General features: G+C 32.1%; 4 protein-coding genes and 1 long non-coding RNA gene across 5 annotated transcripts; 4 read left to right on the top strand and 1 right to left on the bottom strand.

The window, feature by feature from the left end:
* The first annotated feature begins 4,011 nt into the window (after positions 1-4,011).
* Positions 4,012-6,837, top strand: LOC107918413 (PITH domain-containing protein At3g04780). Its single transcript, XM_016847973.2, has 8 exons — positions 4,012-4,318; positions 4,598-4,684; positions 4,923-5,046; positions 5,218-5,266; positions 5,358-5,415; positions 5,527-5,573; positions 5,665-5,742; positions 6,506-6,837. The coding sequence occupies exons 1-8, from the start codon at positions 4,277-4,279 to the stop codon at positions 6,552-6,554; spliced, it is 534 nt and encodes a 177-aa protein (XP_016703462.1). The 5' UTR covers positions 4,012-4,276; the 3' UTR covers positions 6,555-6,837.
* Positions 6,838-9,089: 2,252 nt separating this feature from the next.
* LOC107919775 (uncharacterized) lies at positions 9,090-9,848 on the top strand. Its single transcript, XR_001690448.2, has 2 exons — positions 9,090-9,268; positions 9,556-9,848. It is a non-coding gene; the product is annotated as an uncharacterized lncRNA (long non-coding RNA).
* Positions 9,849-12,527: 2,679 nt separating this feature from the next.
* Positions 12,528-13,738, bottom strand: LOC107919002 (calmodulin-like protein 11). Its single transcript, XM_016848547.2, has 4 exons — positions 13,501-13,738; positions 13,264-13,421; positions 13,009-13,089; positions 12,528-12,866 (listed from the first exon to the last, which is right to left on the bottom strand). Exons 1-4 carry the CDS (start codon positions 13,574-13,576, stop codon positions 12,726-12,728), a joined length of 456 nt encoding a protein of 151 aa, XP_016704036.1. The 5' UTR covers positions 13,577-13,738; the 3' UTR covers positions 12,528-12,725.
* Positions 13,739-16,782: 3,044 nt separating this feature from the next.
* Positions 16,783-18,807, top strand: LOC107919693 (ammonium transporter 2 member 4). The gene is made up of 3 exons (XM_016849088.2): positions 16,783-17,463; positions 17,554-17,839; positions 18,136-18,807. Exons 1-3 carry the CDS (start codon positions 16,876-16,878, stop codon positions 18,687-18,689), a joined length of 1,428 nt encoding a protein of 475 aa, XP_016704577.1. The 5' UTR covers positions 16,783-16,875; the 3' UTR covers positions 18,690-18,807.
* A 3,034-nt stretch (positions 18,808-21,841) lies between these two features.
* Positions 21,842-25,200, top strand: LOC107920281 (sec-independent protein translocase protein TATA, chloroplastic). The gene is made up of 2 exons (XM_016849901.2): positions 21,842-22,461; positions 24,926-25,200. Exons 1-2 carry the CDS (start codon positions 22,123-22,125, stop codon positions 25,058-25,060), a joined length of 474 nt encoding a protein of 157 aa, XP_016705390.1. The 5' UTR covers positions 21,842-22,122; the 3' UTR covers positions 25,061-25,200.
* Positions 25,201-25,390: the final 190 nt, after the last annotated feature.

The following is a 25,390-nucleotide window of genomic DNA, read 5'->3' as shown; positions in this document are numbered from 1 at the left end:
ATTAGCCTAATTTAATACATAACTAAAATACTTTACTCATATTTTACAATAGAGATAGACATTCAGATTCAACCCTTACTAGACATACCTAACAGTTCACGCTATATAGCAATCATACAAAGTCTTTTGTTTACAGACCCGACAGGCTTCACAAACATATCAGAGACCAACAAATGATATATCAAACGTGGCATAAGTCCTTATTATAGAATGCGCTCTAAAGCAATCTAGTCAGAGTATGCCACAAAGGCGATCCACACAGGGTAAGCCACAAAGGCTGATAGGATTCCACATAGGCATCCCAAAACTGACGTGTTTGTGATATGAATTTACCTAAACTCACATTGAGTGAGGTTTGCCCATCATCGTCCTGGGACACGCAGAGAACCCCGTTAGATTAAATGTCATTCAATAGTTCTTTTTCAAAGTATGCCATGGCCATTTAATTTTTCCTTTAGAGTTTCATATTTGAGTTCGTGTTTACAGTCCCGACGGACTTTTTTATTTACCACCGCGATTACTCGAATCACTTGACAAACTCAACGAACCAGACACATCCCAGACCCAAGATTTCATAATTTCATAACATTCTTCATACTTCCCATATAACTTATTTTCAAGTAGAATAACTTATATCTTATTTAATCATATATTTATTTCTATAGTTGTATAAGTATCATATTCATACCATACTATCCATGATTTCAAGTCTCCAGTTTGATCACTTTCATATAGATATACTTCAGTATGAACGATATACATGCAAGAGTCAGAGTAGAGACTCACTTGATTCTTACTTACTGTAGTTCAAAACTCTAGATCCAAATATCCATCTCAAACCAGCAACAACCACGGCTTAAAAACATAACTTCATTATTACTACTTTAGTACATACAAAAGACTTATCATATCAATTGCTAATAATCTCATGCAAAAACCTTATACTTATGATCTTACTGTTCAATTACCACATACAAATTTACTCATTCAAAATTTAACATGTAGAGCTGAAATACTTACCCTGATACAAAATAACCATTGATCATAAAAGAACCATAGCTTCTAGATCATCGATATAACATACATTCAATTTTAAGGAAGGTATCAGTAAATACCACTTAAGGAATAAGAAGAAGACAGAAGAATCTTTTCATAACTCATTTCTCACACATAAATATGACTAAACTTAGTAGAATTTAACAAGTGTCGTATGTTTTAGAACTTACTTTTTTAATGGTCTACAGTTTTCAAGAGAAATATTAATAAATATCTTGCAATCACAACTATCCAGCTTGGTTATCGAGTTGATTTTTAACCAAGTTACTTAAAATCTAACTAACACAATATTCCAGATAAATTAGACGTACTATACCCTTTGGCGAATACTCATTATTTACTTACCCTTTATCAATTAACACAAACTTTTCTTTAATGTAGCAAAATATCATGAAGTCAAATTTTTAGTAATTCATGTAGCGGTTACTATACGCCCACATCTATATGCCAAAATTTTAGACCCCCAAATCTGGGGTGCTACACGTGGCAAATGGCATTAGAGACCCTTGTTGATATTGATGGACAAAACATTTCTTTGTTGATACATATTAATATATTTTGATCTATTATATTGGATATATTGATATTTTTAAAATCATTTAAAATATATGAAAAATGTTAGAGTTGTGTGACCCAAATTCTAAGAGATTGCTTGCAAGTCAAGTTAAACAAAAATATATTTTCTTTTTAGAAGATTTAGTATTTATTAGTATAATATATTTAACATTTATTAGTATAGTTTATTTGACTTACTAATTTAGCCTATAAATAGACTCTTTTACAATCTTAGAAAAATACACTCATTAGATTAGAACTCATAACACATCCAGAAAATTTTGTGTTCTTTGTTTTCGGGTTTTCGGGATTTAGTTGTTATCTCCATCTTTTGTACTCTTCGTTCTTTTGCCATTATAGTAAAATTATCTTTGCCTGTGGTTTTTATCCTCTTTGGAGGGGTTTTTCCACGTTAAATTTGTGTGTTCATCTTCTCAATTTCTTCTACTATTTTTACTTGTTTGTTGCTTAATCGGGACGATCCTAACAAAAAATATTAATAAATATGAAATGAATGAGATTAAATAAAATTTAAATGTAAAATGCTTTCAACAAATCCAAATAAACCAGAAAAAGAAAGATCATCTCATAAAAGTAATAGATTTGATATTAACAAATTTATACATCATAATTACATTTAATTAAAAACAATAATTTAAGTGGGATGAAATCAAGTCGGCCTGAATTTATTCATTAATTATGCACTAGTTAGTATAGGCGGAATGAGACAAAATATAGTGGTACAATCTGTATAAATCGAAAATTTCATCAGAATGAAAAGTACATTTTTATTATTGGAACAGTACACACCTATCGGCAATAAATTTTTATCAAATATCTTAAACGAAAATACAATATTAAAATTCCAACTTCAAATATTAAAAAGGTGATGCAAATATGCCTAATACTGTCCACATAACATAACCACAGTTAAAGTAAGACTATTATATGTTAACAATGAAGATTAAGGTTGGAGTTTTGTGGCATTCATCCTAATACTGGTAAAAAGTTTCTTTTTCAAGTGTAGGGATTTGCCTTGACTTTTTAATTTTTTTTGGGCTTTGATTTTGGACATAGCTGTGTTTGGGCCTAATAAATTTAATGGAAAACTTGTAAACAGCAAAGGACAGCTACAAACTTTAGGCCCTACCCTTACCCTACAATTGGAAAGATTTCAAACTTTAGTTTTCCATTTCCAATTTTGTGTATAGTTGAATTTTTTTTTATAATTTAAATTCTTTCATTTATTTTATTTTTTTCAGATTGAATTTATTTTATTAAAAAAACCTGCTTAAATTTCTTACCTTTTTTTTTCTTCTCTTTTTCATTAATTAAATCGAAAATCAATTGAGACTTCAATTTAGAGAGATTAGATTAATTGAACCGCCAACTCTAAACCTACTAATCAACCAACCCAAATTTAAATTTAATTGTATTTAATAACATATTAGTTTTTTACTTTATATAAAATTTTTAACAAAAAAGTGTTGATATGATAAGTAGATAGTTACTTATCACTTGATGTTAAAAATATTTTATTTTTCAAAATTTTATTTTTGAAATAAATTGTCGTGTCATTTTATTAAAAATCAAAATGTTCACATTATTATCTTAAATTTTTATCTAAAAATATTCAAAATAAAATAAATAATGTCATATTAATAAGATTAAAATTACGAAATGATGAATTTTCAAAAATCAATATTTACTGTTTTAATTTGTATGGAGCGGTAGTTAAAGTTTAGTGGTGCTCATTAGTCGGGCCGGGCCATGTCAGGTATCTAGATCAGTTTTTAAGCTTGGGTCTTGACAAGCCTGAAAAATGACTTACTTTTTTGCCTAAGCCGAGCCAAATTTAAGAAAGGTAAATCTGAGTCTGACTTGACCTAACCATATTTAATTTTTTTAAAATTAATTTTTATTTAAAAATATTTTAATATATATATATAACACTAAATGCACAAAAAATACTAAAATAAAAATTTTCTAGCACCTTAAAAATATATTTAAAAAATCTTTGAAAAATATTTATATTGAAAAACACAACTATAAACATAATAAATATTTATTATATTAAAAAACAGAAATAAATATAATAAATATTTTATTGTATTAAGTATAATTTTTAAAATTTTATATTTTTAGTTGAGTTATTTAGTTGATAATTTTTTTTAGATTTAATTATTATTGGATTAATGATTTAATATAAATATAAATATATATAATAATTATTTAACATATATAATTAATATAATATTTTTATAATATAATATATTCGAGTCGAGCTTGGTAAAAGATTTATCCAAAACTTATTTTTTAATATTATATTTTATCTAAACCTTTCCAACAGAGTTTCAAATGAGTAACATTAAAGCGCGCTTGTTATACCATTTGACCGCTAATTCGATTTTGAATACTATTCTTTCTTTCGATTCGATGGGTAAAGATGTCAAAAACCAAAGACTTGTTTTACGTAACTAAACGACAACGTATCAACAACTTCTTCTAGTTTGGTCTTTTCCTATGATCACTATTTGATTGTCTTAAGATCTCTCCTCTTCTTTAACTTTCTCTTCGATTATTCCGTCTCAACCCTTTTATTTTTCTTTGTATAAAACAAAGTTTCTAACTTCCTATCTCAGCAATCTCGTTCTACTCTTGAACCATGTCGGCTGCTGAATCAGCTACTGCAATTCACAGAAACCAAGTGAGTCTTCTTGTCTTCAAACTTCTTTCCTTTATGGGATATCCTTTGTTTGGTTTCCCAGAAAATTTGACAATTTCTTGAATGGAAAAGAAATGGGTATCTTTTCAGATGGTGTTCTTTACTTGAAAGATTAGTTTTTTTTTTCTTTTTAAATATATATATTGTTTTGGGTAATTGAAAGAATTCGTCTTTAGTGTATTTTTGGGGGGTTATTCAAAGAAGGATTCTTTAAAATTATAGTAGCTTGATGATTTGGGAACTTTCTTTTTTGATAATTAGGTTGATCTCTTGGATTTTATTGATTGGTCTGGAGTTGAATGCCTTAACCAAAGCTCCAGTCACCCTTTGCCCAATGCTCTCAAACAGGTAACTCTCTTCAAGTTGTTCTTGTTTCTCTTAATAATGGCCGATTTTAATTTTTTTTATTGAATCAATTAGGCAGATATGCTTATTTATTTTGTGGAAAAATAGTGGGTTTTTGTTGAAGTTCTATTTAAACATTGATTTTAGGGTTAATTGATTCACCATTGTAAAGACCATGTATTTATTTTGCTAATTAAGTTGCTTTTGTGTGAAATCTTTCAATTTTATGCTCATGAATTAGGGTTATAGAGAAGATGAAGGCTTGAACCTAGAGAGCGATGCCGATGAGCAACTTCTGATTTATATCCCTTTCACTCAAGTTATTAAACTACATTCCTTTGTTGTCATGGGATCCGAAGAGGATGGTAAAGTTTTGTATATTTTTTACCTTTCCATATATCTTGCATTCAATCACATAGAAGCAAAGTCCCATTGGCTTATTCTGTTGACGAATCACGAGTGCCAGTTCTCAGTTGTACTCTAGTAGAATTACCTTTGATGTTGCCGATTGTTGAACATGATGATTGTCTTTTCAGGTCCAAAGACAGTGAAACTTTTTGCAAACAGGGAGCATATGGGGTTTAGGTAAGGTCAAAGGCATTGTTACATTCTCGCAATTTGTTACTTTCTCTCATTGTTACATTTCACTGAGGATGTTTTGTTTTACTTAATGCAGTAATGTCAGTGACTTCCCTCCAAGTGACACTGTTGTTTTATCCCAGGATAATCTAAAGGTAGCTCTTCTTTGTCCGTCTTTCCATTGTTGGAAAAATAAGGGTATTTAAAAAAAAAACACCGTGAATCGATAAATCTCATAAAGTTCACCTTCTCTTCCTTTTTTGCAGGGAAAACCTGTAATCGTGAAGTATGTCAAGTTTCAGAATGTCCGTAGGTATGTTTATAGTTTTGGTACTGATGTCCTCATCTTTGTCTTATTATAACATTAAGTAACATAGTGTTAATTTTGCTTTTACCTTTACCAGCTTGACAATATTTATTGAAGACAATCAGTCAGGTTTGGAAATTACGAAGGTTCAGAAGATTGCTTTGTATGGATCAACGTACGTTTTGTTATAGTTATAGTTCCTACTTTTCTGCATTGTTTTATCTATACAACCAGAAATTGCTTATAAATTTTAATTTCCTAGTTCCTTCTTACCAATCAAGATATATGTTTATGATTACATGTTGTTTGGACCTTGAACTTATATGATTTTGTCACTTGTGAACTCGTTTTCAAAGAATGCATATTGCTTACTAGTACTTGGTAGTAAAGAAACCAAGTAATTCTACGCTTGACTTCTCCAAATCTGAGAACTACTTTAATCAAGAGCTTGTTTGCATTACCCCTAAAACTAGCTAAGCAGAACAGAGCTGAGCATTGCCGTAATTTGTTATAGCATATGCTGCTTCTTTTGCTTTATTACCAACTAGCTTCGGTATATTTTTTTTTTGGGTCCATATGTAACAATGGTCACTTAGAACCAAGGATATCTATCTACCTCCGGAGGATTTTGCTTCATTGCTTCTGTTGGCTATCATGTTAGTTAAGTCAGTTTTGTATGTTTTTCCAGTTAGTTCTTGGTCTAGGCTTTGGGTTCTAATCTTGACTGACTTTAGGGTGTTATCATCTTTAACTCGGTTTCATGAGTGACATTTCTTAACTTTGGCATTAAGAATGCTATGCAGCCGCCCGTTTTCATGATATAAATTTATCATCAATGCACGATAGAATCATCAGCTTACATCACATGCTCACGAACAGATATATGTCTGTATGTGTGTATATACTATGACATTGTTGATAAGTTGTATGTAATGCAGGGTGGAAACGACGGACATGAAGGGGTTGAAGAAGATTGAGGATCATTAACCCTGGAAGGAGCTTGAAGGAAAAAGCAAGGACATGGATGAACTCTTGTGGCTTGGGATACTATAAGCTTTGTTATCCATTTCTTTAGTTTTGGATCGTTGAATTACTGTGATGAGAAATCTGAAAAATGTTATATTTATGTGACAGCATCAGCTTTTGACATCACATTGTGGTTGTCGTTGTTGTTGATGTCTTTAAGGTTCTTCTGATTGTGTTTCATCTGGGTTGGTTGTCGAAAATTCGGTTCATTATTTTGATGATGATTTAAGTTCGTTTTCTTTCATTTACATGCAAGCCTGACAATTTGGTTGTTGATACGAAGATGGGAGGGTCTTTGGGACGTGGTTGGTGAGAGGTGGTTAGCTAGAAAGCAAAGCATGGTTTGTCTTTATCCTTTTTTTTGGGTAGTCCATGTTGTCCTCGTCCAAAATGCTATAGAGGTTTTTATGTACTGGTATTTCCGAGTTGTTGTGGTCCTTTTATACGTGTCTGGACGTGATGGGAGTGTCGGGCGTATTTAATTTGAAAAAAAGAAATTGAATTTCTTTTTTCAAATTTTAATTTAATTTCAAATAAGTAATTTGATTTTTTAAACTTTAATAACAAATTGACATAAATATTCTTTGGGGGGGTTTTGACAATTTTAAAATAGCAAATTGATACTTTTAAAAAACTATAAAAATTGAAATGTTTATAAAAAATATATAAAAACAATTAAATTATATGAAATTTTAAAAAAAATTAAAATAATAAATTTGTGTGGCCTTACTTTGAAAAAGAAAATATCAAATCAAGTGTATCTTACACAAAAAAATAAAATTGAGTTAGAATGATAAAAATAAGATTTATCAATTCGTTAATTTGAAAATTTTTCACTTGAATACTCACCTTTGATCATGGTGATACAAGAATAAAGATTTAATGGTTTGAAAGAGAATGTAGTGAGGTGTTTATAACAGTGAAGAATTCCTTCCTAGCTAGAGATGCATAACGAGAATGTGTATGGTCCAATTATGCTAATATCATAAATCACTTGCTTTTTCCACTCAAATAATGGATTCATCTATTTTTCAATTGTCTCTGAAACTAATTTAAATTTCCAACTTTCTGATATTACACAAGTTTTTTAACAGTCAAAGTATTTTATTGAATTAACGATTTTAACTTGTAATAATTTACGTAGTATGTTAAATGTTGAGTTTATTGTAACTGCAAGTTTTCGATGTAAAAAGGGAACTAGATATGATTTGTACAGACTCATTTGAAGGACGCTGTGAGACTCTATCTTGCTGAGTTCAAGGATCTTTTCGAAAGATATAATGTTTTCGATTTGGAAGAGATAATTTAACTTTTATTTGGCACGAATCAAATTCAAATTTCAAACTAATATATCTTCGTGTGTGATAAATTAAATAAAACATAGTCTATAAATAAGTTGCGGAAAATCCTTAGTTGGTACCTTGTTGGGAGTGTTTTATTTTGTATTACTCCGAATATTTGTGGAAATCCTCTTAGTTCCTTTAAGTATTTTTTGGTGAGATTACATTTGTATGCGAGGCTTTGGGGAGAGAGAATGAAATCAATTGGGCAACAATGAAGTTGCAATTATGCTTGTGAGTATTGAGCTTAAATCAAGTGTTGTATTGAAAAGAATATTTAGTAAACTCATTCTCTTAGCCAAGCTTTACGGATGTTGGATTGTTTAATCCGAACCGCGTTAACAAATTTGGTCTCTTACTATTCTTTACCCTCTTGCTGAACTTGCAAATCAATTCTGTTTAAAAGCTTTTTACAACATCTGTTTCGACAAAAACATAACAAAAGTAAACCATCAATAATAGTTTGTAATCAATTAAAAATGAAAAGGTAGACACTTCTTAACATAGTAATAAATAATTTATAATACACGAGTAAAAAATATTATATACAAAATAATAAATGATATATAATATAAAACTAAATAATTAATAGTTGAAGATAATAATAATTATAATTATAAAAAAGTATAGCTTATTAATTAATTAAGTAGAAAAATTAAATATTTTTATAAGTATCAATCACTTTTTAATACCTAAGAATAGTTAATACCTAATCGAGAATGCATCAATTTTAATTAATAAAATATTATAATATTCATATTTTAAATAATTCATGTAAAATTAAATATAAAAATAAAAAAAAACATATATTTATTTTCTATTGATATTAAGAATTAAAATTTATGCTACATTTTATATTTAAATTTAAGATTTTATATTAATATGATACAATAAAAAATATTAAAGGGGAAGACCGTTTTTGGATGGAGGAGGCACCACTGTTGGTTGCTGCTATCGCTGATGAGGACAGAAGATTGCTTGATATTAGGAAAGAAACCAATAAATATATTTAGATATGCAAATATCCGTTAAATATATAAAAAATATATTTAGTTATAATAGATTTATTCTAGAAGTTAGGGATTTACATAGATTTATTGGGTGATTTATTTTTCATGCTATATATGGCTCTTTTTGGCATGTTAATAGAGAGGGAAGTAATTTATTTTCTCTCAAAAGCTTTTACATGGTATCAAGAGCCAGAGAAAAATAAAATAGTCATGAATAGCTCAATAGGAGAAAGAACAACTTATGGGGCCTTGATAGCTAAACAATGGATGTTTTTTCGCAATATGTTGAACACGTTCAAATCGAGTACTAGCGAAAAGTTGAATGGTAAGAGTGATTTGAGTTGGATCATTGATTCGAGTGCTTTCCAACATATGATAAGTACTTTAGAATGTTTAACAAATTTGAAAGAAATTGAGGCATGTCCAATTGGTTTGCCTAATGATGAAGAGGTAATGGCGTTGAAGGAGGGATCAGTTTGTTTGGGAAAACATATCAAACTGGACAGTGTTCTTTATGTTCCAAATTTGAATTGCAATTTGATATCTGTGTTACAATTGGTTGATAGATCTAATTGTGACGTCCAATTTACTAATAAAATTTATGTTATACAGGATCACACCTCGAGGATAGTGATTGGAGTAGGTGAACAACGCAAGGGGCTTTACTATTTGAAGTCGGCAGCATTAGTCCAAGCATGCAATGCTAGTAATGTAGATTCCTTTGAATTATGACATAGGAGGATGGGGCATCCATATGCAAAAATTGTTGAATCTCTTCCTCAGATTAAATATAGTAATAGTTTGGTGAAGAATAAACCATGTGACATTTGTTTGAGAGCTAAGAAAATAAGGGAAGTTTTTGTTTCTAGTGACACTAAAGTGAATGAAAATTTTGAATTAATTCATTGTGACTTGTGGGGACCTTACCGTGTTAAAGCTTCTTGTGGTGCCTTGTATTTTTTGACCATTGTTGATGATTTTTCTAATGGTGTATGAATATATTTGTTGACTGAAAAAATAGAAATGGACATTGTCATGCGTAATTTCTTTGCTATGATTAAAATACAATTTCATAAAGAAATGAAAGTACTTAGAACTGATAATGAGATTGAATTTGTATGCTTGAGTGTAGGATACCCCTTTGGAAAAAAAAAGGTGGAAAGTTTATATCTTGATACAATAAAGTATTTTGTATCAAGAGATGTTGTGTTATCTGAAGATGAATTTCCATTATTAGTGTTAGTAAGGAGGGTGCACAACTAGATTTAGTACAGAGTGCTCCTTTCGGTATCACCAATAATGCCGATGGTGACTTGAATGAGGATGAAGAAAGTTAAGTACTTGAGAATCCAATTGTGACTCAATGTGATAACGATGATTAGGGGTGTCACTGAAGTCTCGAGTGAATTTGTTTAAAAACAACTTGGGCATGGTCATAGAACAAAAGAAGTTTCTACCCGACTGCGAAATTTTGTGGCATATGCTATACAATGAATAAACCCCTTTGCATGTTCATCCAAACCAATCATGTCCTTAGGTATCTCCTATCCTATAACACATATGTAAATTATGATAAAATTTCTCCAAAATGTCGTTATTTCTTAGCAGCTATGACAGCAGAATGGAAGCCTGCCTTGTATGTTCAGGCCATAAAAGATATTTGATGGAAAAAAACTATGAGGAAAAAATTTGAGTCTAATGGGACATGGACTTTGGAGACTTACCATTAGAAAAATGAGCTATAGGGAGTAAATGAGTTTACAGAATCAAATATAATTCAGATGAGTCGGTTGAACGTTAGAAAGCTCAATTGGTGATTCTTGACAATAATCAGATTGAAGGAACTGATTACAATGAGACCTTTGCTCTTGTAGCAAAAATGGTGACTGTTTTTACTTTTATTTCGGTGGCAACAACAAAGAAATGGGAACTTCATCAAATGAATGTTTATAATGCATTCTTGCATGGAGATTTAGAAGAAGAGGTGTACATGAAGATGCCTTCTGGTTTTATCACTCAACAGGCTGGCAAAGTCTGTAGATTATGTAAATTACTTTATGGTTTACAACAGGCTCCTTAGTGTTGGTTTGCAAAGTTGAAAACTGCATTCAAGCGGTATGGATTTCTTCAATCTCAGTTTGACTATTGACTATTTACTTTGAATCGGGACAAGATACAATTGTGGTGTATGTTGATGATCTTGTTATTGCGGGAAATAATAATATTGTCATTAAGAAGTTTAAAGATTATTTATGCCACTGCTTCCACATGAAAGATTTGGAGACATTGAAATTTTTTTTGGGCGTAGAGGTGGCATGTAATCACAAAAGGATTTTTCTTTGCCAATGCAAATATACTTTGGATAATATTAATAAAGCTGGGCTATTGGGTGCTAAACCATGTGGTTTTCCCATCGAACAAAATCATCATTTAGTCTTGGCAGAGAGTGTTGTTTTGGCATATTCAGGGAAGTATCGGAGATTGGTGGGAAGATTGATTTACTTGACTCTCACTCGACCTAAGCTCTCCTACAATGTTCATATCTTGGCACAATTTATTCATCAACCAAAGGAAGCTCATTGGGAAGCATCTTTGCGCGTGGTTCGGTATTTGAAGGGAAGTCGTGGACAAGGAATACTTTTGTGAGTTGATTGTGATCTACGACTATAAGGTTACTGTGACTCTGATTGGGGAAGTTGTCCTTTTTGTTATGCTAGACACCTCTCCTATTTCTTGGAAGACTAAAAAGCAACATACAGTATCGAGATCTTCTACTGAAGCAAAGTATCGTTCCATGGCTACAACTGTATGTGAACTAAAATGGTTAAAGGGTCTCTTGGTGTTGTTCACTTTGATCTTATGTTGTTGTATTGTAATAATCAAACAACCTTACATATTAGTGCAAATCCTGTGTTTTATAAGCGAACAAAGCACATTGAAATTGATTGCCATTTTATTCATGATAAGATTCAACATGGACATGTTCAAATCACTTATGTTTGCAGCTCTGAGTAGCTAGCCGATATATTCACTAAGGCGTTAGGGACACAACAATTTGGGTATCTTCTATGCAAGTTGGGGGTTTAAAATCTTTATGCACCAACTTGAGGGAGGGTATTAGGAAAGAAATTAATGAATATATTTAGATATGCAAATGTCTGTTAAATATGTAAATAATATATTTAGGAGAGAAGTTAAGGATTTATCATATATTTATTGGGTGATTTATTTTCCGTGCTTATCATGTATATATATACCTCTTTTTGGCCTGTTAATAAAGAGGAAAGGAATTTATTTTCTCTCAAAAGTTTTTACACTTGACGTACCGTAGTTCGGGTCGTGGGATGTTTTGATTTGGGGAAGCTTTTATCCTCAAGTGCTTGCTCATTGTCGTTCTTGTTATTTTCACTTGATGGTCTCTGTGTGTGAGGTCTCTGTTTATTTTACTTTCTATTTTTGAACCTTTTTTTTAGGTTTTTGATTGCTTTCGTAGACTATGTTTTACGGGTTCTAGTTTCAATAAAGTAACCGACTTTTCATTAAAAAAGTCAGATTAAAACTAGCGCACTAGTATATATAGCTAATTGGACTGGAAAATAAATTATTATTGCTCTATAATTATATAAAAATTACATCATGATTGAAATTTGAGTTCCATTATCATATATATATATTCTCTGGTTAGCCAGCCCACCCTAAAATAGTTAAAGCTTAAACCTAAAATTTTGTGGATGCATTTAAATAATTGTTTTTTTTGGGGGGCGGAATAAAATGAAAGTGGATTAAGAAGCAGCAGCCAACATCATTCTGACGAATTCTTCGTAATTAACTCGACCATCTCCATCCAAATCAGCTTCTCTAATCATCTGTTCTAACTCTTCATCTGTTAGTTTCTCCCCTATGTTCATCATCACTAGCCTCAGCTGCATAATTACATTATCAAATCCGACAACATATAGTTAAAAACACAGAGTTAAAAATTTAACATGAAGATAATGTTATAATCATAACGTGACAATATCGTAACTCGTGTTTAAGATCGAAATATTTAATAATTAATCAAACCTCATAAGGTGATATGTAGCCGTCTTGATCTTTGTCAAATACCCTGAAAGCTTCTTTCAGTTCATCTTCTGCTTCTGCTTCCTGTTAGATTTCACATACTAATCACTCTTTTTTCTTGCTAATAATAATAAGAATAATTTTTTTGTTGGGAAAAATAGTGATCGGAAATACATCTTTTTCCGACGCCCCTCTTGTAATGATAGACTACATACCAATTATATAGAGCTTGTAACCTTGAATATAGTTATAGATTACCTTCATTTTTGTTGCCATGAGATTCAAGAATTCCCCAAATTCAATAGTTCCATTACCATTACTATCAACTTCGTTGATCATGTTTTGCAGCTCTTCTTGTGTTGGATTTTGATCCAATGACTTGATTGCAATGGCTAGTTCTTCCATGGTTATACACCCTACAAAACCAACAATAATGATCCTATGGAAGATAGAGAAGAATTAAACATAAAAACAACATATGAGAAGAAAATTTACCATCCCCATCTTTGTCAAAGAGACAGAAGGCTTCTTGGAACTCAGCAATGAGTTCTTCAGACATGATTTCTCCCATGTTTGCTGGATTTAATGCGTGAGTTCTTTTCTCTGAATCTTAAAAGCTACCTTTGTTTAAGTTAGAAAAAAGCAAAGCATTTTTATAGTTAAAAAAAGTCGTAATAAATGAATTTTCTGGTAAGTTGTTTGGTTTTTAATTAAATTCAGTCCATTTCTTCCAAAGTCTTGTTTATTGATTATTTGGGCTGAATTAAAATTTTCCATTTTCATTTTCAAAGAGAATTTTCTTCAGGCTTCTGGCCTAAGTGATAATGACTTGTAAATATATATATTCCATTAAAATTTTTTAGTTATTAGAATAATAAAATATATTTTGGATCCCACTTTTCCAACTCGGGTCCTTCAAGAAATATTATTCCTCCATTTTTGTTAAATTCTTGCTTGAACTTTTCTAATTTTGAATACATTGAATTAACAAAATTAATATAAACAACTTGGAGAACCTAATTTTCTTTGGACCAATTCCTGATTCAAGTGTTAAACCTCATGCTATGCATGTGAATGTAACTTAACTTTCATTCAATTGTTTTAAAAAATAAAAAATAATAAAAATAATACATGAAATATGTGTGATATTAAAATAAAAAAAATTAGACTAAATTATGAGTAAAATAAAATTTAAACACGTAAATACAATTGTTTATCGTGATGTTGTTATTAATCTTGAGTTGGTGTTGAGTTAACTTATGATGTCAACTCAATCAATAATATTATTAATATATACAATTGGTGAAAGTAATAAATTGTGCATGTTAAAATAAAAATATATGAAAAATAACAAAACGAACTTTTGGTTGAACGATAAATTTAAGGTTTTCCTGATTTAATTAACACGGCTTAAATCCCACCATATACATATTTTAATTGGTTTTTGTTAAAATAAAAATACTAAAGTAACCTCAAATAATATAACTTATTTTAATTAAGGAATGAGATTTCTGTAATTTCTTAACCGAGTTTGTGCCCGATTGACTCGTGACACAAATTTAATTAGGGACTTAAATAATAATATAAATTCATTAATTTGGTTTATTGCATATATATATATTTGATTGAGCTTTAGATTAATCAACACTATTGCTATTGCAACAACAACAAAGATAACATAAATTTAAATGCCATTAAAAGCGTTTTTCTCTAAAAATGGAGAGAGATTTCAAGTAAAATATAAAAATGTTATTTAGTTTTCGCCAAATTCTATATGTAATTCTAGTGGCCCTCAATTGGGCAAGTGCCAGAATATTGGTCAAAGAAAATAAATATAGGTTCATTAAATATTAACCAACCACCTCCTAATTTATGTTGGTACAAATTATTTGGCCTTATCTATTCTATGTCTTGTTATATTTATAAGGAGATACCCAAAAAATACCCCTTGACGGTCAGTTAGTTTCATGTAACAAGAAAAATCAACTCCATAATATGACTTGAGTTTAAGTCACGTTAATCGTATTGATTGTTCAGATTTTACTTTATTATTGTAATTAAAAAAAAAGTTCAAGTGCAAATTTTGATAAACAAAAAAAAGAAACCCATTGTGATAGGTCAAATTACATGGCCAATATGTATTAATTGCTTTTAATCAAACTTTTGAAATGGTTGTTCATTGCAGTCCTTTTTAGGCACTAACCTGTTCTACACTCTACATCTGAACTATAGATTCAAATTTATAAATAATATTTGATATGTGTTCCACAATGTGTTTTGTCTAACATGTTGAAAATAGGTGAAGTCAGGGGTCTTGACTTTCTTTGTTAAATGAAAAAAAAAAATTCTTTAAATTAAAATTTTTTAACTCTTGAATAAATAAAAAAATCATATTTTTTCTCTCCAAAATAATAATAATCCCATTGAAGCATTTTAAGTTTTAATATAAAAATTTTAATTTGAGTCCTACAAAATTTTATAATTTTATCTCAATCTCTCTAAATAAAATTTATGGCTTTGTAATTGGTACTATTAATTATATTTTAATATAATTATTCAATTAGATTTTATTTAAGATGCAATAAATTGTATATTTTTGAAAAATTAGTATATTTTATTATACCATAATCATATTTAATATTTATATTAAATTTTTTCTTATACGGTATTCCTTCATTATTATTTTATGATAAATTTTAGTCAAGTCAGAAGGTGTCCTTCAATTTCTCGTATACTATCAGCAAGGTGCTCCAACACAGCGAGCTCCGTATCCGTTGGTCACGAGTTTGGATTACTTGCAGGGCTTGCAACCCTTTTTGCAAATACAGTTCGTGACCCCATCCTATGAGGTGCGCCCGCAAACTCTTCTTGCGAGCTATTTTGATGAGCACGTCTCTTCCGAGTCGGGTCCACTCGAGTCAAGGGCGAGAGACCCAAATCCTTTTAGGACATTTAGGTTGATGGTTACATATATAACATTAATAATTTTTATTTTAAAACTTCTCAAATTCTAACATATTTAGCTCTCGATTTAACACAATTCTCGACTCGAGCTACTAGGGATTGCAGCAGCTTATTTTCTCCATTAATAAAGAGACAACACTGAAGTTTTACCGCTCGACTCAATATAGTTGGAAGTTTTAGTTTTAAACCATTCTAAAGCATTTCAGAAAATATAAGCATGAGCTTGGAATTGATTGGAAAGCCTGTTTGATATTTCTCTTAACTCTTGGTCATTGTCATACCAATTTTTTCCAGGAAAATGAAACATAATACTAGATTTAATGATAAATTAAAAAGACTAAACATTCAAATTTCCTTGGCAAGAAATTTGAATGGTTGCCAGTAAACTTGACGCCAAGCCCAGGCCGGCACTGCAATGAAGAGGAACAAAAGGGTCATATTTTTTTTCATTAAAAGGTCACATCAATTCCTACGTAACTTCAAGTTGAAACCAGTGAAAAAGATATATGGAAAATCCTGCAAATATAATCCTTTAATTTAATCCGATATATATTTTTCGAATGAGGCCATAATTTGAGAGGAAGTATAGATATCCGGATCCGAACCCGAACGAACTAAAACCCGAGATTTATACATCCATTCTTTTGTTGGTTTTCCATGATTGGCTGTTTCCGGAGTCTTGGCAATTTGGATATTCCCTTGTCAGTGTCAAATTTCCACAAGTACCGAAGAAAATTCAAAGATGAAGCCAATTACTAGCCTGCATGGCCGGCCTCAAGGAACGACTATCAATACAAGTAAATAAACATCACATCCCAAGCAAAAAGTTTACAAAACAGCTATAAACTCCATTTTATTTCTCCTCAATTTAGACTTCATATTCATAACTTCAACTTTGATTTCCATATGGAGCTGCCTTCCAACCTTATACCAGATGAGGCAAGCCCTGAATGGATGAACAAAGGTGACAACGCATGGCAGCTAACAACAGCAACCCTGGTGGGTCTCCAAACCATCCCAGGCCTCGTCATCCTCTACGGAAGCATGGTGAAAAGGAAATGGGCTATCAACTCGGCTTTCATGGCGTTTTACGCCTTTGCTATGGTTCTCGTATGTTGGGTAGGGTGGGGTTTCCGCATGTCATTCGGGGACAAACTCGTGTTTTTCCTAGGAAAACCGGGTGTTGCATTAGACGAGAAGTTCTTGCTAAAGAGGGCATTTGCGGGGTACTTGCCAACGGCGACGATGGTGTTTTTCCAGTCGGTATTCGCGGCGATCACGGTGGTTTTGATAGCCGGATCGCTTTTAGGTAGAATGAACTTTCGTGCATGGATATTGTTCGTGCCATTGTGGTTTACGTTTTCGTATACGATTGCAGCTTTTAGCATATGGTGTCCTCAAGGATGGTTGGCAAAGCTAGGCGTTATAGATTTCGCCGGCGGATTTGTTATTCACCTTTCGGCCGGGGTTGCTGGTTTCACTGCAGCCTTTTGGGTAAGAAAGCACTAATATAGTGAGTAAAATGTTGGTTTAAAGGAAAGGATATTATATTAAATTTTAAGGAATGAATTGATTTTGTTTCAGGTTGGTCCAAGGGCTGAAAAAGACAGGCGAAACTGCCCACCAAACAATGTAATATTGATGCTAGCAGGAGCAGGATTGCTTTGGATGGGGTGGAGTGGGTTCAATGGTGGAGCGCCATTTGTGGCAAGCAATATTTCAGGTCTAGCTATACTTAACACTCACGTTTGCACTGCTACAAGCATCTTGACTTGGCTCCTTCTTGACAGTCTCTTCTTTGGAAAACCCTCTGTTCTTGGTGCCATACAAGGGATGATCACTGGCCTCGTTTGCATCACTCCAGCTGCAGGTACATTTCACCTATATATTTTACTCAGATCCGTATGTGTGTGTATGTGTAAGTTATGTTTCTCGGGTTTGCGTCTGAACTTTTTCTTGTATTTAATGGTTAAAAAGTGTAGATTTTGAGTATGTTATTCGCATGGATGGGTTTAAGTATTCGATACATGTATGTATTTGATATTCAGTATGTTTAATTTTTTTTTTGTCTAATTGTGCTTCCAATCCTTGTATTTTTTTTTACATTTGAAAAATATTGAGTAGGAAAATATGGTTACTTAGGCATATTATATGACATTTTAACAGGGGTAGTTCAGTGTTGGGCAGCTATTATAATGGGAATAATCTCAGGAAGTGTACCATGGTACACAATGATGGTTCTCCATAACAAAGTTAAGCTATTGAAGTTGGTCGACGACCCCATCGCCATATTCCACACCCACGCCATCGCCGGTGGCCTTGGAGGCATTCTTACAGGTTTCTTTGCCGTCCCAAAGCTCTGCCGCCTTTTCTACATGGTGACAGACTGGGAAAAATACCTCGGCCTCGTTTATGGTCTGCAAAATGGTCGAACACCAGCTGGGTTTAAACAAATGGGGATTCAAATTGCTGCCATGGGGTTCGTGATCGTCTTGAATGTTGTTGTGACCAGCATTATTTGCTGGTTCATTGGGTTAATAGTTCCACTGAGGATGTCAGATGAAGAACTGGAAAATGGGGACGATGCGGTGCATGGGGAGGAAGCCTTTGCATTATGGCATGAGGGAGAGAGGTTAGTGGGTAGGAGGCATAATAATAAAGTGTATGATACACGTGAGTTTTCGTTTGGAGAATGTAAAGATGAAGTTCAAATGGTGTGACGATTTTTGTTGCCACCGACTCTCTATTTTTCAAAGTTTTCATGCTTATTATTTTTATAGATGGCATATTTAAATATAGATCAAGAGTATATTCATTCATGTATCTGAAAAAAATTTTAACTAGATTTTTTATTTTTATTTTATAGTTTTATTTAAAATTGTGATTAATATCTAAAGAGAACAAGTCTCGCTATCTTCATTTTGTCAAATCACAATTTCATTACACTCACTTAGTCAAATCATGATCTCGATAACCACCACCTTATCAACTATCTCCATCGCAAACGAATACATGCACAACATGTGGAGTTCCTTTAATTTATCTCGTCAAATATAGTTATTGGATTGTTCTATGTATGCAATCATATAAAATTACTTGATTCATATCAATCACATGATCACCGCTTATCTAGAAGGTTATTTTTTTCTTAAATGACCAACCATAATAAGATAAATACAAATTCCTTATCAAGACTTAAGGCTAAGGGGAGGTCACCCTCGCTTGTAAATATTCATCCTTGGCCTTAGAAGGAAACTTCTTCTTCAACTCTCCACATTTATGTCTTGTACATTTGCCTCCCTTTTCTCTTGCGACTCTTAACACTCTACTACTGTGTGATTCACCATCTTTCACCTCCTTTTTTTTACCTCAATAATTTGATTTGATGAGCGTGGACCAGTAAAAACATTCCGGAAAACCTACTACATCCATCAACTCAACTACATCACGTTGGTCAAACTAGCAAACCTCACTCATGCATCTTTACAATCCCTATAGTGACACCTATGAGCTAGTATAATCATCAACCTCCACACATTGCTGCATTTCGCCTTCCATCAAATACATGTTCAATACCAACGTTCGATGAATAAATTGCCCAGAATCCTAATTCAAACGCAAATTAGTTCCTTGGGTAATTCTTGGAGTTTCAAGAGCAAATGAGAGTTCTAGAGAGACCAAATGATGCATAAGAACTTAGGACATGAACAACAATAGCAACAGTATTAAGAGCAACTCTACCAAAATACCAAAAGTATAAGAGATTTGAGGGCATATATCATAACCTATGACTCCAAACCTGGCATGATGAAGCAACTTCATCTCTAAATGCTCAAGGTCACACTTATAGTCCCCACCCAGAATATCAACCACAATAGTTCTTTCCACGACAACAAGTAGTCTGGCACGATTAGATGTAAGCATTAAGATCTAAAACAGGTGTTGATTTGCTAAAACCTTCAAATTCTCTAAAAATAGTAATATGTCTCGTTCAATTTGCATCCTTTCCCAAAATATGGGGATCATCCCCAAAATATTATTGTATTGTATGTAATATAACCATTTCCTTAAATATTATTGTATGTAATATAGGTATTTTTTTTAAAATATTATATTGTAATTAATGATTGGCTTAACTATTATTTTAATATTATAATGGATGATATATCAATTGTTGAAATTTTAGATTGTCACGTAATGGGGTGTTTGGTAAATAAAATTTTAGATATTTTTTAATAGATTTGACCACAAATGGAAAATTGGGTAGTCAAACCATCTAATAGTATGGTGAATGGAGCTAAAACCTTCAAAACAAAAAAATGCATGGATGTGTAATTTTTTCACAGTTGATTGGGAATAAGATATGTGGAATGACATATCTGACTATGCTTGCTAAAAAATTACCCCCTTTGCCACATGCTCTCAAACCTAATAGGGGTGTTAAGATATCAGTATTCTACATTCTCCCATTTCGACTTTCACCTTCAAAGTCCAAACCTATGATTCAATGTATTTCATTTTTTTTGTCCTTGTAATTTACATAATTATCACTAATTTACATACTAAGAACATGATATAATTATCGCTAAGAATATAGTTTACAATTATATTGATACACTATTAATATTTATCAATTTTTACAAGATTAACATTTGTAAATAAAGAACTTAAGAAATTTGTTTTTTTTTTAATTTTAAAAATATTCACCAATTAATTTCCATAATAAATGTTTTAATTCCTTGGTAATAGTGTTTTATTTCAATAATTTCACCAAATAAAAACTAAAGTACAATTGATTAAAACTTTTTCAAAACCTTAAAAATTGTTTTTTCTCTAAGTCGTTTGCTTCTTATCTTTTTATTTTTGCCTAGCGGTGGTGTTAGCCTCCAAACTCGCTATTGTCTGCCTTTATCTCCTTCCCATCAACCCTCTTTTTCTTTCTTCTTCTCATTCACTCCATGCATCTTCTCTCTTTTCAGTTTGCAAATATATTTTGTGGGTATCTTTGTTATTTTCACAAATTGTGATGGACAAATGACGATGCCTATCATCGTTGAAACACCACTGACCACCGATAGTTTCTTTTAAGGAGTGGGTAGCTCTTTGTTGACTTCTTAATTTGTTTCTGTTTTGAGAGTATTTTAGAATAATAAATGATTTCACGAGTCGGTTTGGACTTATGTTGCCTTAAGCTTTATATGTTTTTTGTTTATTTTTCTATTGTTTAATAATTCTCCACTTTTAGAAGTTTTTGTCTACTCTTGTAGTACGTTTTCTAGTCTTACTTATGCATGTAGCCTTGCTTTTGCGAGTGATTTTAGGGTTGATTTTGTCGCCATCCTCTCTAGCTTGGTGGATGCTCGATTCTTTTGCCGATTTATGCCTGTCGCTTTGGACCATCCAGGGCTGATTTCTTTATTGTATTAAGTGTTTGCAATAAATCCTGATATGTTGTGCTTGACTTGCCAAATGTCAACGTGCCATAATGTTCTATTGAAGTTGAAGCTGAAGCTAAAGCTTTTGTTGTGTTGATAGAGCTCATCCTTTAGCACGTACAACAGGTGTTTGTTATTTTTTCCATCGAATTGTATTATCTCATACATTGAATGTAATAATTTTCCTTTCAAGAAAAGAAAAGAAAAGAAAAATTAAAATATTATAAACAAATAAATACTTAATAATAAAATGCGACATACGTTTATTTATCATTTTGTACATATCAACTTTCAACTATTAATTAAATTTTACCAAACAATTTTAAATAAACAATTAATAAAACCAATAATCAATTGGTCAAATTAACCATTATAATCAACAATAACAATGGGGAGCCAATATTTTCTTTATTTGTGTTTCATGAAATATAGTAGGTAAATAAAATAATATAGTATATAAATTAAATAAAATTAATCGAATGTAATTCTTATTTTTTTTCATCAAATTCATGCCAAGAGGATTACAACAGATAAAGTCAAATCTTAGATAAATACAGAGAACTGACCCTAATAAGTTCCCAACCTTACGCTTCCTGTTATCTGTTTTTCTTGATTTTTTTCCCTTTGCTCAAAACCTCAGCTTCACACTCATAAACCTCTCTAATTCTTAGAAACATATCAATTTTCTTTGAATTTTAAGATCTTGACTGGGAATACCATGGAAATTACTTCTATAACTCTCTCTCTTGCAAGACCCCCAATTGCACCTTCACTTCCTTTTTCTTCCTCTCAATCCAATTTTTTAGGTACCGGTAGCACCATTTCTTTGTTGAACAAAGCAAAATCTCAGACCAAATCTGTTTCATTTGTTGTTGGTCGACCAAGGTGGGGGACAACAGCCGAGCCTGCTAAAAAGGGTCTTACTTGCAATGCTTTGTTTGGTCTTGGTGTGCCTGAACTCGTTGTTATTGCTGGAGTGGCTGCTCTTCTGTTTGGACCAAAGAAGTTGCCTGAAGTTGGGAAGAGTATTGGGAAAACTGTCAAGAGTTTTCAACAGGTTTGTTTATTCCTTATCTGGGTTTTGCTTGATATGTCAAAAACTCAAGGAAAATGATCGAGAATTTGAATCCTTTTTGTTTTGTTCAAAAAAAAAAGTTGGTTCATTTGTTATTGGATTGTTGTGAAAATGGAGGCTTTGGTGTTTTCCACTGAGAAACTTTAGGAGAACAATAAAAAAGGAACGGAATTTTTTTACTTTGTTATGTTGTCTTGATTGAGATTCATATCTGACAGATAATTTAGCTAAGAGATGATCAATTTAATGTGTTTTTTTTTTTGTGAATTGTTTAATCGGGTTTTCAAATTCTGATTGTTTCCTAAATGTTCAACGTTTTTATTTGCATTTGTGAGTTATTTGGCATTTCTTGAATCATTACTAAAGCTAGGGTCTACAAGCTTTGTTTCCTTGGAATAATTGCTGAAGTTTCATCTGTAAACCAATAGTAACGAGTCTTGAATTGATTTTAGATTCCTTACTGTAAAATTCATCAATTATAATCACCTTGAATACATTGGGGAACTATTGATAAATGAATGCAATGATATTACCCTATGCCCATGAAGTACCTATGTCACACACACCATGAGGATATGACTCTCAACCCCCCGAATACATGAAAACACTTAGAAAAATTAGAGTAACATCAGTATTACCTTTGACTGTGTTCTTCATGGTGAACACCTTGTGTTTGTGGAAATTTATCCAGATAAGTATGGTCGATGGTTTAGATTTACTGGTTTTCATGGATGATTATTGCATTAGTTTCTTATTGTTAAAAGCTAGGATTGACTATAGTCAAATCCTGGTGGTTGCTAGTTTTACAACTTAGCGGTCTTCAGTGCCATGTGCCGCTCTAGTGTAGCCGTCTCTTCTACCAGAAGTGTTTGAGTTTGATAGCAAAAGTTTGTAGCACAGTTGGTTTACACATTATCGGTGAAATCTTTATATCAAACCCATATGAATCGCATAGCCAGAATGAAATAATCAATAATACTAGAATACAATTTTTTCCTAAAACAAAGTATAATATAAATGAAGCTAGAATAGAATAATTATGCACTTCCTTTCTTGTGTTTTGTCAAAAAATGTATGAAACCAAGTGTAAAGCAACTTTGTTCTTAGGGGTTTCGGGTTTAAGGTAAAACCAATCATGATTTACCAAAACAATTTCTTCTTAGCTTTTCAGAGAACAAAATGTAAAGTTTGGATAAGTTTAGCAGGGGTGAAAGAATCCCTATTGACATTGTCATTTATCATGTTGGAAGCTTCACAGTGATTTAATGTTGAAGCTAAATGTTTCAAGCTAACAAGGGACTGAGGTAGGTGCTTTCCACTTAAGCTAAATGCTAACATTCTTTGCTTCCCCCAGAAGTGGAGAGCTGAAATGAGAATCCTGCTGAATTATGACCTTCTCTTGTGATGTAACAATCCTAATTCAAACTGACATCTCGTATGGTTCCTGTTAGTGAACTTTCTATTCTTATAGCTATGTTCTTTTGATAGAATTACTCTGTGCCGTCCTCAAACTTCATCATACCAGTCTTTTGCATTGCAATTGCTATATATATTATATTCAGTGAATTAATCTGAGAAGCACCTCTTTTGTTATCATCTTAACTTCAGCATACCTTTTCTTTGCTTCCAAATTCCAATTGCTAAAGCTTATCATTCTTTGTTTGGTCGAAGTTAGGATGAGGGTGGATTTGTACTATGCCTGTTTTATTCCAAAATTTTAGTTTTAATGGGATAAATATGAAGAACATGCAACTAGATGATTGGAAATCTGAATTAGGTATAGCTTGCTTTACATTCTTCCCATTTTCAAGGAGGTTCTTTTTTGTTTGCTCAGTGAAAGGAATGTCATTTTCTTGTCCAGTAAGTGACATGAATTAGAGATTGGTTATTTGTCTCAATATCCTGAGAATCATTTCCTTTTAAACTGAATTCCGAAGAAATCTTTGTACGGCTCGTGTTGAGATGATTCATTGAAAACGTTTTGGCGGCTCATGCCGAGTGTTCTAATGTCTCCTTGTTAGTGACTTGATTTAATTTTTCATGTGTGTGATTGCTCTTTTTAGATTTTGTTCATAGGCAATCATTTTGCAGTTTGTGAAGAACAGTTTACTCCCTGTAGGACATTATTCCACGTGTCAGTTTCTTTGTTACTCAGACTCTATGTTGGATACAAATTATGCTTAATTTTCTCAAATTCTTTCCATGTATTTGGGGAGTCCTTGGAGGGTTATATATCCATACCAATGCCCAGATATTGTGCAAGATACGGATGTTGGGCACGGGTACTTCCAATTAGGTTGTGCTGCCTTGACGATCACTAAAAAAATCTGTTCTTCTATGTTTGCCAAAGATATTTCAAGTAATATTTCTAATTTGATGTGGCCCAGCCTTGCTTACATTCTACATCATTGATGAAATTAAACCTAATAGTCCGTAAATTTTGCAGGCTGCGAAGGAGTTCGAGACTGAACTGAAAAAGGAGCCTGAGTCAATAACAGAGCAACCGAAGGAGAATACCTCAGCTGTTAGTGAAGAGAAGAAACGAGATCTTGAGGTCTCTAGCTCAAAGGAAAGTGTATGAATTCCTAAAACCATCGTCTTGTTGGTAAAATTTCTCAATTCGTATGTCTGTTGTATCGATGAACATCGAACAAATAATTTTGAATGTAGATCAGTTATGTTAGAGATTGCTCAATTAAATGGTAAGATAATCTTTCAGTACATTGTTTCCGGTGCATGTTTGTTTTAGAAATCGATACAAACCAGTTCAAGTCCTTCAACTTCTCATCTTGCATGAGAGTTTGTTTAGTTGCTCGTATAAATTTAAGGGATGAGGGGAAAAAAAAAGATCAAAATCGACAATCTATTCGAATCTTCTCCCTGCAGAGCCTAAGAGCTCGTACAAGCACTC

This window comes from Gossypium hirsutum, chromosome D13, assembly GCF_007990345.1.
Source record: "Gossypium hirsutum isolate 1008001.06 chromosome D13, Gossypium_hirsutum_v2.1, whole genome shotgun sequence".
NCBI classification, from domain to species: Eukaryota; Viridiplantae; Streptophyta; class Magnoliopsida; order Malvales; family Malvaceae; genus Gossypium; species Gossypium hirsutum.
The sequence above is the reverse complement of the archived record's forward strand: the minus strand, read 5'-3'. Positions and strand labels throughout refer to the sequence as shown.